The following is a 14518-nucleotide window of genomic DNA, read 5'->3' as shown; positions in this document are numbered from 1 at the left end:
CAAATACATATTTGCCCGAAAATCCCATTTAGACATTTCAACTTAACTTTGTTCCAATTAAAAACAATACTATGTTCATATCCATACCTATAATTAGGCACAACTAGCTGACGTGGTTCACAACGTGGGTCGCATATCATTTGAACGAGTGAATGTTATTACACGTAGACTTTAATGGTAATATTTTAAAAAACAAAATAAATATATACCTATTTAGACCCACCCGATTTTATATAAATCCTACTTTCATTCCCTTTCTTTTAGTTCTGCCCCAATTGCTTCCAAATTAGGTCAAAAGACATTTTCTTGTTTCTAATTCTTCGTCGTTTCTTTCCAATTCTTCTTCGTTTCTTTGTAATTCTTCTGAATTTCTTTCTAATTCTTGCCTATTTCCTTCGTCAAAGCAGTTTTAATGTCGAACTCGTCGAGTTCGTCGAAGGCACCTCCCACTGATGTTGTATACTGTAACTGCGGTCAATTAGCAAACCTCAAGATATCATTAACTGATCGTAACCCAGGTCGAAGATTTTACAGTTGCAAAATTGGAAAGGCAAGCTTAATTCACAATGATAAATCGAAAAGAATAAACTGGAAATACAGCGAGAATCGAAGGTAATTGATGAAATTTTTCTAGGGACTTTTCGGACCTCTAATCGCCATTCTTCAATTGGGGTTAACGGGGAGAGAGAGCAATGAACGGGTCTTTTAGTTTTAAATGGGATGACTATTTAGAAATCTGATGTGGCGTATTAAAACAGCTGGCATCTTTTAATTAGTTAGCTTTCCACGTCAGTTGGGCTTAAAAACATGCGCTTCAGGACATCGTATCCTTAAGTTCGAAAATTGTGTCCAAAAAATTCGAATCTTATATCCTAAATTTTAAATTAGTCGTTCAGAAATTCAGGACACTTTGTCTTGAATTTTAAATTAGCAGCTCAAAAATTCAGGACACTAAGTCCTGAAGTTTGGGTGAATTGGTAAATACATTGTAAATTATAAATATATTTTAAATAGCGGGCTTAAAAGTGGCGATTGTTGCACAGGGTCTTTTGCATCTATACCCGATTTTGGGGTCACAATTGAACCTATACCCACTTTGCAAAAAAGTTTGCAAGCGTGATCAACTTCAGATTTATCGGGTCTGAAGTTAAAAAAAGGCCTGAAGTGAAAAAATTGCACTTCAAATGCACTTAAGGCCAAATAGATCTGAAGTGCAACCAATGATTTCATGCACTTAAGGCTAATAAGTCTGCACTTCAGATGCACTTAAGGCTAATAAGTCTGAAGTGAAAAGTTGCACTTCAGATGCACTTGGCCAAAAAGTCTGAAGTGCAACAAACATTTTTATTCACTTAAGGCCAATAAATCTGAAGTGAAAATTTGCACTTCAGGTGCACTTAAGGTCACATATGTCTGAAGTGTAACCAATTGTTTCATGCACTTAAGGCTAATAAGTCTTGAAGTGAAAAATTGCATTTCAGATGCACTTAAGGTCAAAAGGTCTGAAGTGTCACCAACGTTTTGCTACACTTAAGGCCAATAAGTCTAAAGTGAAAAAATTGCACTTCAGATGCACTTAAGGCCAAAAAGTCTGAAGTGCAACAAACGTTTTCATTCACTTAAGGCCAACAAGTCTGAAGTGAAAATTGTCTAGAAACAGAAATTTGCTTTTCGAATTATAACAATTCAATATACAATTTAATACCTAAATGTACTCCAAATGAGCTCAAATTTGAAACATAACCTCCAAATATCATCAGGAACAAACCCCAATCATCAATTTGTCAAAACAACAATAAATGTAATGAACCCATTTTGCAATTAAGAAAAATAAGAAGAAGAAACCCTAAGCAATAGTAAAAAATAAAGCGTCATAACAGCTCACTATTGTAAAACATCATAAACAACATTAAAATATATTCACAACTACCATATAAAATCATTGTCACCCGAAGAAGAAGAAGAATGAAGAAGAAGAAAAAGAAGAAAAGGGAGAAGAAGAAGGAGGAGAAGGAGAAAGAGGCCTGAAGTTGTTTAAAAAGTGGGTACAAATTAAAACGTTTCTAAAATGTGGGTATAGGTTAAATGGGGGCGACCAAATAGGGTGTCCCGTGTAATTTTTACTGTTGCACTTCGTCCACTATTTTAGCAATTTTCTATTATAAACTTTTGAAATTAATTTATTTATGAATATTAGAGGAATGTTTCATCGTGTTCCTCTAGAAACAAATTCAAAAGAACCTTAATTTGTTTCAATACCCGGAGATTTCAAACCAAAAGCGGCTTCTAAAAAACAATTCTAAGTAAAAGATGTAGTGGAAGAAGGAAACCGGGAACTTAGAAACTGAATGGTCCTCTAGCAACTCTCTCGCACCAGTAAATCCAGCTCCAACAAATAGTTGCAGCAAATGGCAACAGAAATGCAACTGAAAACATCAGCAACTGGAATGATATTCAAGCTTGGAGGAATTTGAATCAGTATAGCTATTACAATGACAGAATTAAAACAGAAAATCAGTATAACTATTACAATATCGATCCCCAGAATCATTTCCCTAGAAGGAATGAAGTTTTCAGTTTTGCCTCTCAATTTGTAGATTAATACATAGACATGCTATTAATAGGTTTGAAGTCATTCTTTTCAAAAATGAAAATTTAATGGAATAAAATCACTTCACAGTTACATTAGCATATAAAAAGGCTAAGAATTTAGAGAACCACACTGAAACAAGTATTTATCTATTTATTACAACCTGGAGCAAATTCATAATGGCATTGTTGATACTGTTTGACTAACGATTAAGGCCTCGCTACTGTACAATAGAGCACTAACTTATGCCTTGGCACTATAGGGTATTGTATCACCAAACAAAGTTCCTATCAAGCTTGTCCCACCAAGTTTCTGCCTAGTGATTTCATCCAACTGTTCGGCCATCTCTGGTGTCAGGTGGTTTTTCCAGTCTCCAACTTGACCTTTCCTCAAGAAATCCCGGTTCGCAACAGTAAATTGTGGACTCAAATGTTGCACTCCGTTCTGTTTCACTGCCAAACTGCTCAAATTCTCAAAGCTACAAAGCCTTACAATCTCCTGTACAACTCCTTCTCTCTCTTCTTCCAAGCAAAAAGGCTTATCCAAGAACTTAGCCAATTTGGAAAGACAGAGAATGGGATCTTTCTTCATGTCCTCGTACGTCAAGAGAAGTACCTTGTCCGGATTTTCCATGCTTGCCTTCCAATAACCCAACACTTGATCCCAATACGGTCCATAATGTGACATGCCTTTGCAAAACAGATCAAATGCATCTTTGATTGAAAAAGATGGTAGTTCTTTGAGTCTTACTTTTGTCATAAAAAGCCAATTTGAAACAAGAACATCTTTGGGCTCGCGAAAAACATACACAATTTTGCAACCAGAAGACATCACAGATGCTGGTAACAAAGAGTAAGGAATGTGGGTAGCAAAAAGGCAACATGGCGAACACGAAATTCGATAATCTTGGTAGGAAGTTTCATTTCGTATGATGGCTTCCAAGAAGGGAATGCAATCATGGGGGCCCTTAGTAAGTAAAGGGTGGGAGGAAAAATCAAATCGGTCACGATTCATGAGGGAAAAGATAAGGGCCTTGAACCAGGTTGTTCCTGATTTTGGGAAAGTAACTAGAATAGCATCTGTAGGTTGAGCTTTGAAGCATTCTTGCACCCGCTTAATTCCTTTAATAGCTTCTGGAGTAAACCAAAAGGATTGGTATTGGTAAAGATGTTCAGTGATCCAACCTTTTTCTTTGGGAAGGGTTGTGAGCATATCACTGTCATTTTTATCAGCTTTCTTGTATTCATCATCAAGTTCATGCTGAGAACAACCGGAAAGCGACATATCCACTGAGGAGGTGAAATCTGATAAAATCTAGAGTAAATTCGTGTTCACCAGCTCGAAGTGGAGCTGAACCCACACCCACTCATCAACAAAGGCTTGTCCCCCTTTGTTGTGAGAAAACTGAAAAATGATCAGAATGGCTAATTAATCTTCTGTTGCTCTGACTTTATCAATCAAAACTCAGCTGTGATTTGTGATCTTAAGCAACATTTTTGTAATAGAGATGAAAATGTGAGCCAGATGCACTTTACCATAATAGCACTTAAAATATTTTAGACTGAGATTTACACAAGGTGAGCATGTTACTGACCAGACCAACTTGCTGTTGAAATATCACAGAAACGTTTCTGGTTCAAGTTCCCTCATAATTTGTAGACCAATACATAGACATGCATAGATAACTAGTTTGTTAGCAAATGAAATGAACCACAACAGCAGCAAAATAGCCAAATAACTAAGGTTCATGCATCAAAATTTATCAATGCACGACAACTTCTAAAATTAGGAAAACAAACTAGAGTGTCAAGTCATTCATTGTTTCTCCTGCTATCAATGAAGTCATTCAGAACAAATATTAATTAATTTAATAAAATCACTTCACAGCTGCAGCAACTGCAGAACAATTACATTTGCATATAAAAAAGCTATGAATTTAAAGAACAGTAGTGAAACACGTATATTTATTATAACCTGGAGCAAACTATAATGTCATTTTGATACTGTTTGACTAGCGATTAATGCCTTGCTACTGTAGCATAGAGCACTAACTTATGCCTTTGCAGTATAGGGTATTCTATCACCAAACAAAGTTTCTATCAAGCTTGTCCTAGCAAGTTTCTGCCTAGTGATTTCATCCAACTGTTCAGCCATCTCTGGTGGTGTCAGGTGGCTTTTCCAATCTCCAACTTGACCTTTCCTCAAGAAATGCCGGTTCGCAACAGCAAATTGTGGACTGAAATGTTGAACTCCGGTCTGATTCACTTCCAAACTGCTCAAATTCTCGAAGCTACAAAGCCTTACAATCTCCTGCACAACCCCTTCTCTTTCTTCTTCTAAGGAAAAAGGCTTGTCCAAGAACTTAGCCAATTTGGTAAGACAGATAATGGGATCTTTCTTCATGTCCTCGTACGTCAAGAAAAGTACCTTGTCCGGATTTTCCATGCTTGCCTTCCAATAACCCAAGACCTGATCCCAAAAGGGTCCATAATGCGACACGCCTTTGCAAAACAGATCAAAAGCATCTTTGATTGGAAAAGATGGTAGTTCTTTGAATCTTAATTTTGTCATAAAAAGCCAATTTGAAACAAGAACATCTTTAGGCTCGCGAAAAACATACACAATTTTGCAACCAGAAGACATCACAGATGCCGGTAACAAAGAGTAAGGAATGTGGGTAGCCAAAAGGCAACATGGCGAACACGAAATTCGATAATCTTGGTAGGAAGTTTCATCTTGTATGATGGCTTCCAAGAAGGGGATGCAATCATGGGGGCCTTTGGTCAGCAAAGGGTGGGAGGAAAAATTAAACCGGTCACGATTCATGAGGGAAAAGATAAGGGCTTTAAACCAGGTTGTTCCTGATTTTGGGAAAGTAACTAGAATAGCATCTGTGGGTTGAGCTTTAAAGCATTGTTGCGCCCTCTTAACTCCTCTAATAGCTGCTGGAGTAAACCAAAAGGATTGGTATTGGTAAAGATGTTCAGTGATCCAACCTTTTTCTTTGTTAAGGGTTGTGAGCATATCACTGTCATTTTTATCAGCTTTCTTGTATTCATCATCAAGTTCATGCTGAGAACAACGGGAAAGCGACATATCCACTGAGGGGGTGAAATCTGATAAATCTAGACCAAATTCGTGTTCACCAGCTCGAGTATGAGCTGAACCCACACCCACTCATCACTCATCAACAAAAGCTTGTCGCCCTTTGTTGTGAGAAAACAGAAAAATTATCCGAATAGCTAATTAATCTTCTGTTGCTCTGACTTTATCATTAAAAAATCAGCTGTGATTTAGTGATCTTAAGCAACATTTTCGTAATAGAGATGAATTAAGAACGCAATTCACCATAATAATAGTACCTGCTATATTACTTTAACTTAGCTAGCTATTAAAACAATGTAGCGATGTCAGACATTCAAACATCTCTCATATTCTACTAATTAAAAGCAATTGGGAAAGGGTTTAGGACTTTTTGGTATCATCTGAACAAGAGAGGAGGAAATCTGGTGAGAAACAAGTGGACTTACTTCTTAGATTTTACGGCGAGTTCGTATAGTTCGCCGGAGAAGAGAGAAGACTTGACGCTGCAAGTTCGCCCGGGAAATTCGTGTTTCTGTGTTTGGTACTTGAGAAATGTTTGACTTATGTTGGGAAAAATGTTTTTCCACCAAAAATATTTTTTTTTTAGCAAAAGTTAAAAATGACTTATCTCCTATGTGTAATCAATTTATTTTTCTCAACAAATATCCAAAGCTTTCTACAATGTCACTTATGTTTTTTAGTTATCTAAAATTCACTAACCCAACTAAAAAATTTAAGAAAGAAAATCTCATTCATCCCACCATATTATTTGGCAATCACTACTTATCTATCATTGTTATAACACTTGTACATTGGGGGATGCAATCAAATTTTATTTTTTCTACCTTATGCCAGCCCTAGCATAATTACTACATGTTATATGAATTTTGCACCCAACACCGAAAATGTACAAATTCAAGGTCTGCAATTTCCCCACAAAATAATTCTCACGACAAACATTTTCCTCCGTAACAGACGAATTTAGTAAAGTCGGAGAAACAGAAAAATCTAAAACTAAAATTCAGATTCTTAAAAGAACTGTACTAAATTAAATTTTAAGTTCAGAATCTAACTTGTCCGTCAACTTCCTTATCCAAAACAAAGAAAAGATTGTCCACCAACTTGTACTCCCTATTGAAAACATTATGAATTGAGTAGGAGAAGAGAAAAACTCCATTAGGGTTTCATGCTTACATTGAGAGAGAATTGGGTCTGTATATGTTTGTAACGGATGATAGGCTATAATTACATATTTTAGTCGCTTATTACACTCAAATTTACTGCACTTTAATTGAGTTTGAGCTTTAATAGCTAGTGTCTTGAACTAATTGTGTGTTTTATGCCTTGAAGTAGTGATTCCGAGCTATGTAGATGTTATGAAATGAATTCAAGTGATTTGGACTTTGAAGTATGAGTAAAAGCCCAAGGAATTAAGCCGGGATCAGGGATCAACGAACGATAGAGCAACAAAACGAAGAATCGAGTAGGCATATTGTGCATTGTCTAGTAAAATACACATAACTTTTCGCGCAGAACTCTATTTGGGCTCCACAATATATGGTTGGAAAGCTAACTCAAATAGCTACAACTTTCATGTTTTACGTTTTTCCAACTTCCAAACAGAACAGGGTGAAATACGCGGTCGAAACCGCGACTGCGAACCTAACGCGGACTGAGGCAGTACACCGGGAAAGTACCGCGCCCGAACCGCGGACGTCCAGGCCTGGAAACTTGTCCTTTTTCGCGTAGGAGAAGGTATAATTATTTGGGCCCGACCTTACTTGGTATATATACATGGAAAAATAGTATTTTGAAGGGAGGAGACCAATTTTTTACACAGATTCGACCTAAGGAGGCAGAGACACAATAGGAGCAAGACGGGGAATTCTTCTACGAATTTTTCCTTCCTCTTCCTATTTTTTCATTGTTTATTATGACTTTTAGTATTATAGTTTTACCTACTATTATGAATAGCTAATTTGTTAATTAGGGTTTTGATTGAACCTTTTGTAGGATAAATTCTTGTTATGTTTTTTTTATAATTGAGTCGTAGTATTTTCTCTATTTGTTCAACTATATTATTCTTGTGGTTGATTGAAGGGCCCTCACTTAGCTATGCCTATTTAGTGTGTATTACTCGGGAGAGAGTGCATGTTTAGGTAGTTGTTGAACAACATCACTCCCGACGTATGTGAGGAATCAATAACCAAGGGTTTAAAGGTGGGATTAGGGATAACGAAACCTTGGGTGCGATCTAAGTGAGCTGTAATTAAAGCCAGCTAGCGTAACTCGGGAGAGTATGTCTAGTAAATTTTCGTAATTACTCGGGAGAGAATTACAACACGCAAAGCGTTTATGATAGGTAGAGAATACTTAGGCGAAATTATAGAAGACATAGCGGGAATGATTCTGACAATTGAAGAAATCATAACTCTAGACCTCCTTAATCTTTTCCCCAACCTGTAGTATCTTTAGGATTAATTTACTATTTTAATTTGTTAGTTAATTAGTTAAACACAAGAATCTTAATATCTATAAGTTAGGAACTGTTTAAGCTTGTCTTCTTGGTGATAGTGAACAGTTGTAGCAGGCTTTAGTTCTCTGTAGGATTCGACTCCGGACTTGTGAACCGGATTATATTTGCAACGACCGTTTAGTCCTTTTTATAAGGCATAGTTAGGTGTGATCAAATTTTGGCGTTATTGCTGGGGAACTAACGGTGTAGTTGTAGGTGTACATATTTTTAGGTTGCAAGTTTGAACTTGTGAGCACGTGATTTTTGCCCTATATATGAATAATTCCCGAAATTCCAACAAAATAATTTTTTCTTTATTTTTACAATTCTTGTGAATTTTGGTGGCATTTTGTGTTAATTATTGGCATCTTATTTGTGCATGTTAATTCATATAAAACACAAAGAGTATGCATTTGCATTTAGGTTTTAATTTTTATATTTAGTACCAATTAAGGGATAATTTGTTTAGAACAAAGCATGAAAATCACAAAAATAGTTCACTTTTGCATTTTTAATGATTTTTATTGTGAATTTGTCACGAAATAGTTTTTGAACAATTTTAGGAATTAATTAGTCTTTGCTTTAAAACAATCATGATTTCATGTTAGTTTTACATCTTTATAAAAATTATAAAAAAATTATTATAAAAATTGTAAAAGCAAGAAAAGAAAATAAGATTAGAAATTAGGGTCTTAATAAAAGACCCAAATTTGGGCCAAATTAAGGGGATTTCTCAGGCCCAAACGCCTCAAAATCATTGCAAATATAGTCCAGCCCAAGTCCCTACCCGGTCTGCCCCTACCTTCTAAACGAAACGGTGTCGTTTCGGGGTCCCTGAATCAGGACCGTTGGATCTCATCAATCCAACGGTCCGGATCTAACTAGGTTAGCTGTATTTAAGTGTCCGAACTTCCCCCTACCCCCATTTGCCTAGTCTTCCTTACCCCACCCTTCCCCTCAACAAACCTTAGCTCGCGCCGCCATCAAACCCCTCGCCGGCAGTGAACACAAACTACGTCGTTCACTCCGAGGTTAACACCACAGATCCCCCTCACTCTCCTCTTTCCGTTGCACCCATTGGTGTACCTCAAACAAGGCTGGAACTCGTCGAATCTTGGTTTGAAGTTTTCCGGCCAAGTGACAAGTTCGTCCAAATCAGTCCAAAATCACACCCCACAAACCCCGGCCCTTCCTCAACACTAATCCATGGCTATTTTCTTTCAAATCACCGTGAAACGGCCCAAATCTTAGATCTAAGAATTTTGGGCCAAACCCTAAAACCAAATCCTTTTGATTTCGAACCGTAGTATCCTTAACCATGTGTTCTCTTGTAAGAACACATGGTTAGGGATGTTACGCATCAAAAATCTGAAAGGATTCAGATGTTTCTGACTGGCCGGAGTCCCTCATGCCTTTGTGAGTTTTTACTGCTTCTTTTTGCTCGCACGTTTGAAGTGTTATTTGCAGTTGTTGTTTCGTTAATTGTTCTGTTAATTTTATGATTTAATTGTATTAGTTTAAGTTCTGTTAATTACTGTTGATTCTGAGTTTGATATTTGGTTGAATGATTGTAAGTTCATGGTTTAAGAATTAGTTTAAGTTCACTTAATATTGATCATGTTAGCCTAATCTCAGTTAATTTCGTTTAACTTGATTGAGCTGGTATAATTGAACAAATTTGGTTTTGGTCAGTATGATTAGTTAGTTTCTGAATGCTAATTAATTAACTTCAGTTAGTTTTAGACTGGGTTAGGGTATTGGGTATAGTTGTTAAGGATGAGGGTAGTTTCAGTAATTTTAAGAGGCTTTCAGGGGTAATCTGGGTATGGAAAAGGGTAGTTCTGGTAGGAATAGTAATATCAAGGTATATGGAAGGGCAGTATAGGTATTGTATGGGTAGAGGAATACCCTAGGGCCTTCTAGAATGGGGTACAAGTGTAGATTTTAATAATTGTAAGGCATTTACGGATTTAGCAAGTTAAGAATAGAGGGACCAAACTGAAAATAGGGAGGGACTGATTTGAAAATCAGAATCTGATCTATTCTCCTTGGGGTTGCCTATAAAAAGGCATGAAATGCCTTGGAAAAGGGGTTCTCTTTTTCTTCTGCCTGGAGCCCTGAGTTTCAATTTGAGTTTTTATTATTGCTTTTGATTTCAGTTAGCATTTTAATTCCAAAACTATTCAGAAAACAAAAACATCAAAAAGAATGGAGAAATCCGAAACAACTTCACAGTTTCATTACTAGTTTTTTGGACTTCATCTGGGTTTTGGGGTTTAGCAGTATAGCAGGTTTGTTTGGTTTCAGCTGTGAGGGTCAGGAGTATATTTGGAGTATGGGTTTAATTGATCTGTGGGGGCTGCATGTATTTCTGATTTTCAAAAGTGTTTTCTGGCCTGTCTTGGGGTATATATTGCTGAGTTTACTGCTGTTGTTGTTGCAAGTAGCTCACTCCTCTCTTCTCTTTCTACTTACATTTCAATTTCCAGGTATTCATTCTGTAGCTCTCAAGTTTATGGAATTGAAGTAAACATGTTGTCTGAAGTTGATCTCTGAATTTTTCATGTTTTTTTTGTTTAACTTAATACATAAAACAGTTAGCTCACGCATGTCCTTTAGGTAATAGACTAATCCTGGTCTGGTTTGTATAATTGGGATTGATGAACTGTCAAGCATGAGTTTGATCATTTTAATTAGTAAGTGGGAACTTTGGTATTTAGATTCGTGTATGTAATCAGGGTTGTGGACTGTTTGGTCATGTTTATGCAATTGTATTTTTTAGTTTGTTTAAGTTCCACAGTCTGCTGAAGTTAAGCTGCAAAGTTGTAATTGATTTGGAGTTCAATACGCATGACTGCTTTTAATTTTGGGCTAACATGAATTGTACAATCAACGGCTTCATACTAGGCCAGTTTTGGGCCTGGCGTACTAGCAGGCAGCCTAGATTTCTGGTTAGGTGATAAATCGAATTAGGGCCTAGGTGCATTAAGGCTTGAGAAGTTAGTTAAATCAAAAGGTGCCCAAGGATTCGATCCCTGGGCTGTACGTGCAAGTTAAAATTTTGGACATGCCTTATACCCGACGCCTAGCACTCTAAAGGCCTGTGCCTGCAGCATGGCAATGGCGTGATTTGGACTTCATGGGCTTGGAGCCCATTTTTCTCAGCATTCCTTCCCGGATGTTCAAATCCAAATTCAACAAATTTTAGGCTTAACCAATTAGGACCCTTAAGTGATTAATAGCATAATTATCTCACCATTTAGATTTGGAAAGGTTGTTTAGTGAATTTCACCACCTTCCCCAAAATAACAATACGTTAGAATCTTTAAGCGCGACTTACTTAAAGTACCTTCTTAAACTCGGGTGCGCATTGATGCGACCCAAATCCAAATCTCGACAAAGTCAAAATGTGTTGACAATCATGGGTGCATTGATTGCGACGTGGTTTGAAACGTGTTTTCATGACGTCGTAATTCCTAAAAATAAATAATGATAGAAAAAAGGTTCACAAATTGAGACGAGCCTCACCGCACAAATAAATAAATGTGGGGCCCTCAATAAATGGTTATTAAAAATGATTAGAATTTGGGAGGGCCATTTAGCAAAACATCATGGTTTTTCCCCAAAATAATACTACGTTAGCTTCTTTAGGCACGATTTAATTAAATTATTTTCTTAAATTCGGGTGCGCATTGATGCGACCCAAATCCAAATCTCGATGAAGTCGAAATGTGTCAACAACCACGGGCGCATTGATGGCGACGGGGTTCAAAACGCGTTTTCACGACATCGTAATTCTTATAAAATAAATAATGATAAAAGCGGTTTACGAATAGAAGGCACATAAGCTAGCATGTATTCAAATCAGATAAAATCAAATACAACAGTTAAGCGACCGTGCTAGAACCACGGAACCCGGGAATGCCTAACACCTTCTCCCGGGTTAACAGAATTCCTTACTCGGATTTCTGGTATGCGGACTGTTAACAGAGTCATCAATTTCCTCGGTTCGGGATTCAACCGGTGACTTGGGACACCATTAATCTCTCAAGTGGCGACTCTGAATAATTAATAATTAAATTTCGTTCCGATTGTCCTTTAAATGGAAAAACTCCTTTATGCCCTTACGGGTGGTGGTGTAAAAAAGAGGTGTGACAGAACTGTTATTTTTGTTTTCGTGTATTTGATTATTTATTTATTTTTAATTTCTTTTTTTTTTGTTTTTTTATCTGAGAGACATGACATCATGGAATTATGAGAATTTTGATGTTACTAATTCTGCTTTTAATCCTCCTTATGCATATTGTGAAGGAAACCACCCAGGGTAAAATTATCAAAATATTCCCGAGAGCGAGTTTTGTGCACCAACTCAATCTTATATGTGGAATGTGTGTGATATGTGTGGTGATCAAGATGGTCACTTTCATGCTTGTGCTTATAGTTCTTATCTTCCCTCAACCCCTTACTTTGATGGTTCTTCTTTTTCTTGTGAAGTTAATAGGAACAAAGAACCCAAGGATGATGACCAGAAAGAGATCAAAGATATGTTAAAGTGTTGCATGGAACTATATGATAAAAGAACATGGCAGATACAAAGGCAAGAGGCAACTATTCACAATTTGGAGACTCGAGCGAATAAATTAATTGAACCTTGTAAAGCGCAACAAGTTGATATTGTGGATAGTAGCCAATATGAGCATGCATTGGCTGCAGAAATTGCCATTATACTGAGGATTTAAAAAATACGAGGATGAGCTAGAGGAGAAGGCCAAAGTAGAACACCAACAATCAATCGCACTAGTGCTTCGGCCTTTGGCCTACCAGGGAGTTTCTTTTACCCTCTTATGGTCATGTTGTGCATTGGGGACAATGCACAATTTTAAGTGTGGGATGATGAGATTGTCTGGGTGACTTTTCATGCTACTTTAGCTGAGTTAGTTTAATTAAATAATATTTTTTAAAAGATTGGACTTTTCCCGACGATGAGTCTATTAAACAATTTCCTTGAGGGATTTAAGTCTAAAGAAAAAAAAAAGATTTTCTTTTGTTAGGTAGTGTAACAATTACCCCTTGGTTTTTCTTTAAACTACGGTTCTTTTTCAAGGGTTTTGTTTGAACCGGGTGTAGTTAGTTTTTTTTTTTGGAGTAGGAGCCATTGTGTTGTGTTTTGAATTGAAACAATATCTCTTGACTTTGTTATGCCTTGAGAATAGTGAGTACTTTGGTTATGACGCGTAGGCTCAGTTTTTTACTCTTGTATAAGTACCTTAAATTTTGTGATCTTAACTTTGCTTAACTGCTTTGACTAGTGTGTCTTGATAAAACCAATCCTGAGTGAGTTATGTACCATGTGTGTATAAGGATTTGTTATATTCTGTGCATTGCATTTGATGCCTAGAACTTGTCATGTGTGTTTGCAAAGCGAAATAGTAGTTTTGTTAAGTCTTGAAAGTGATATAGGCATTTTTTTGTTGAGCCAGATATGTATATTTTTGCCCACCTAATTGTTATGTATCGTAGTTAACCCATTTGAGCCTGTAATCTTGTTTCTTTGGCAACCACATTACAAGTCTTACCCATTTGTTTGAATTAATCATCTATTTGAATCTTTTGACCTCTCATGAGCACTTGAATTATTATGAACTGTGTAAAAGTTAAAGTGCGGGGTGGTTGGTTTGGCTTTTGAGTGGAACTAATGAAATCAGGAGAAAGGTGTACTATTTTGAACAAGTAAGAGCCACTTGAATTGAAAAAAAATAATAGTTGTATTGCTGTGAAAACAAATATTCCTTAATAAGTGGTGACTCTTGATGTAATTGTGCTTAAAGAAGTATGGGGTAATATACATTGATGTGAAGGTGGAGTTTGGTTTGACATAAGTATGGGGTTTGAATGTTAAAGTATATGTATTAAAGTGCTTAGGGAGGTGTAGTCACTCTTATATCTAAATGTATCATACACATCCCGTAGCGTACATTACAACCAAATAAAGTCCTAATTGATCCTAGATTGAATGGGCTCGATTAGTAGAGTAGTACACTACTGTAAGCTTATGGTGCATCTTTTGTGGCATATGAATGTTATTTTTGAGAGTTAGTGAATTCTTTCTATCTTGAGTTCCTAAGTGTTCTTAAATTTTATTGTGTGGAACTGCTCTCTTTTGTTGTGTGAGAGTACTTGATTCATCAAGGAAAGGTAATGTCAGTGACCTTTATGTTAGAGTCAGTGGGTGAGTTGTGAATAATGCATGATACTTGTGAGTCAAATCTTGAGGTGAAGATGTTACGCTTACGTGCTTAGTCTATTTTAAATACTCTTGGTGTGATGAG

General features: G+C 36.7%; 2 protein-coding genes across 2 annotated transcripts; both read right to left on the bottom strand.

The window, feature by feature from the left end:
• Positions 1-2659: 2659 nt before the first annotated feature.
• LOC107794382 (flavonol sulfotransferase-like) lies at positions 2660-6541 on the bottom strand. Its single transcript, XM_016616864.2, has 2 exons — positions 6121-6541; positions 2660-3994 (listed from the first exon to the last, which is right to left on the bottom strand). The coding sequence occupies exon 2, from the start codon at positions 3872-3874 to the stop codon at positions 2834-2836; it is 1041 nt and encodes a 346-aa protein (XP_016472350.1). The 5' UTR covers positions 3875-3994; positions 6121-6541; the 3' UTR covers positions 2660-2833.
• On the bottom strand, positions 4433-6127 carry LOC142161599 (flavonol sulfotransferase-like). Its single transcript, XM_016616862.2, has one exon. The coding sequence runs from the start codon at positions 5684-5686 to the stop codon at positions 4643-4645; it is 1044 nt and encodes a 347-aa protein (XP_016472348.1). The 5' UTR covers positions 5687-6127; the 3' UTR covers positions 4433-4642.
• Positions 6542-14518: the final 7977 nt, after the last annotated feature.

Source organism: Nicotiana tabacum, chromosome 6 (genome assembly GCF_000715075.1).
Source record: "Nicotiana tabacum cultivar K326 chromosome 6, ASM71507v2, whole genome shotgun sequence".
NCBI lineage: Eukaryota > Viridiplantae > Streptophyta > Magnoliopsida > Solanales > Solanaceae > Nicotiana > Nicotiana tabacum.
This window is presented reverse-complemented; position numbering and strand designations above follow the sequence as displayed.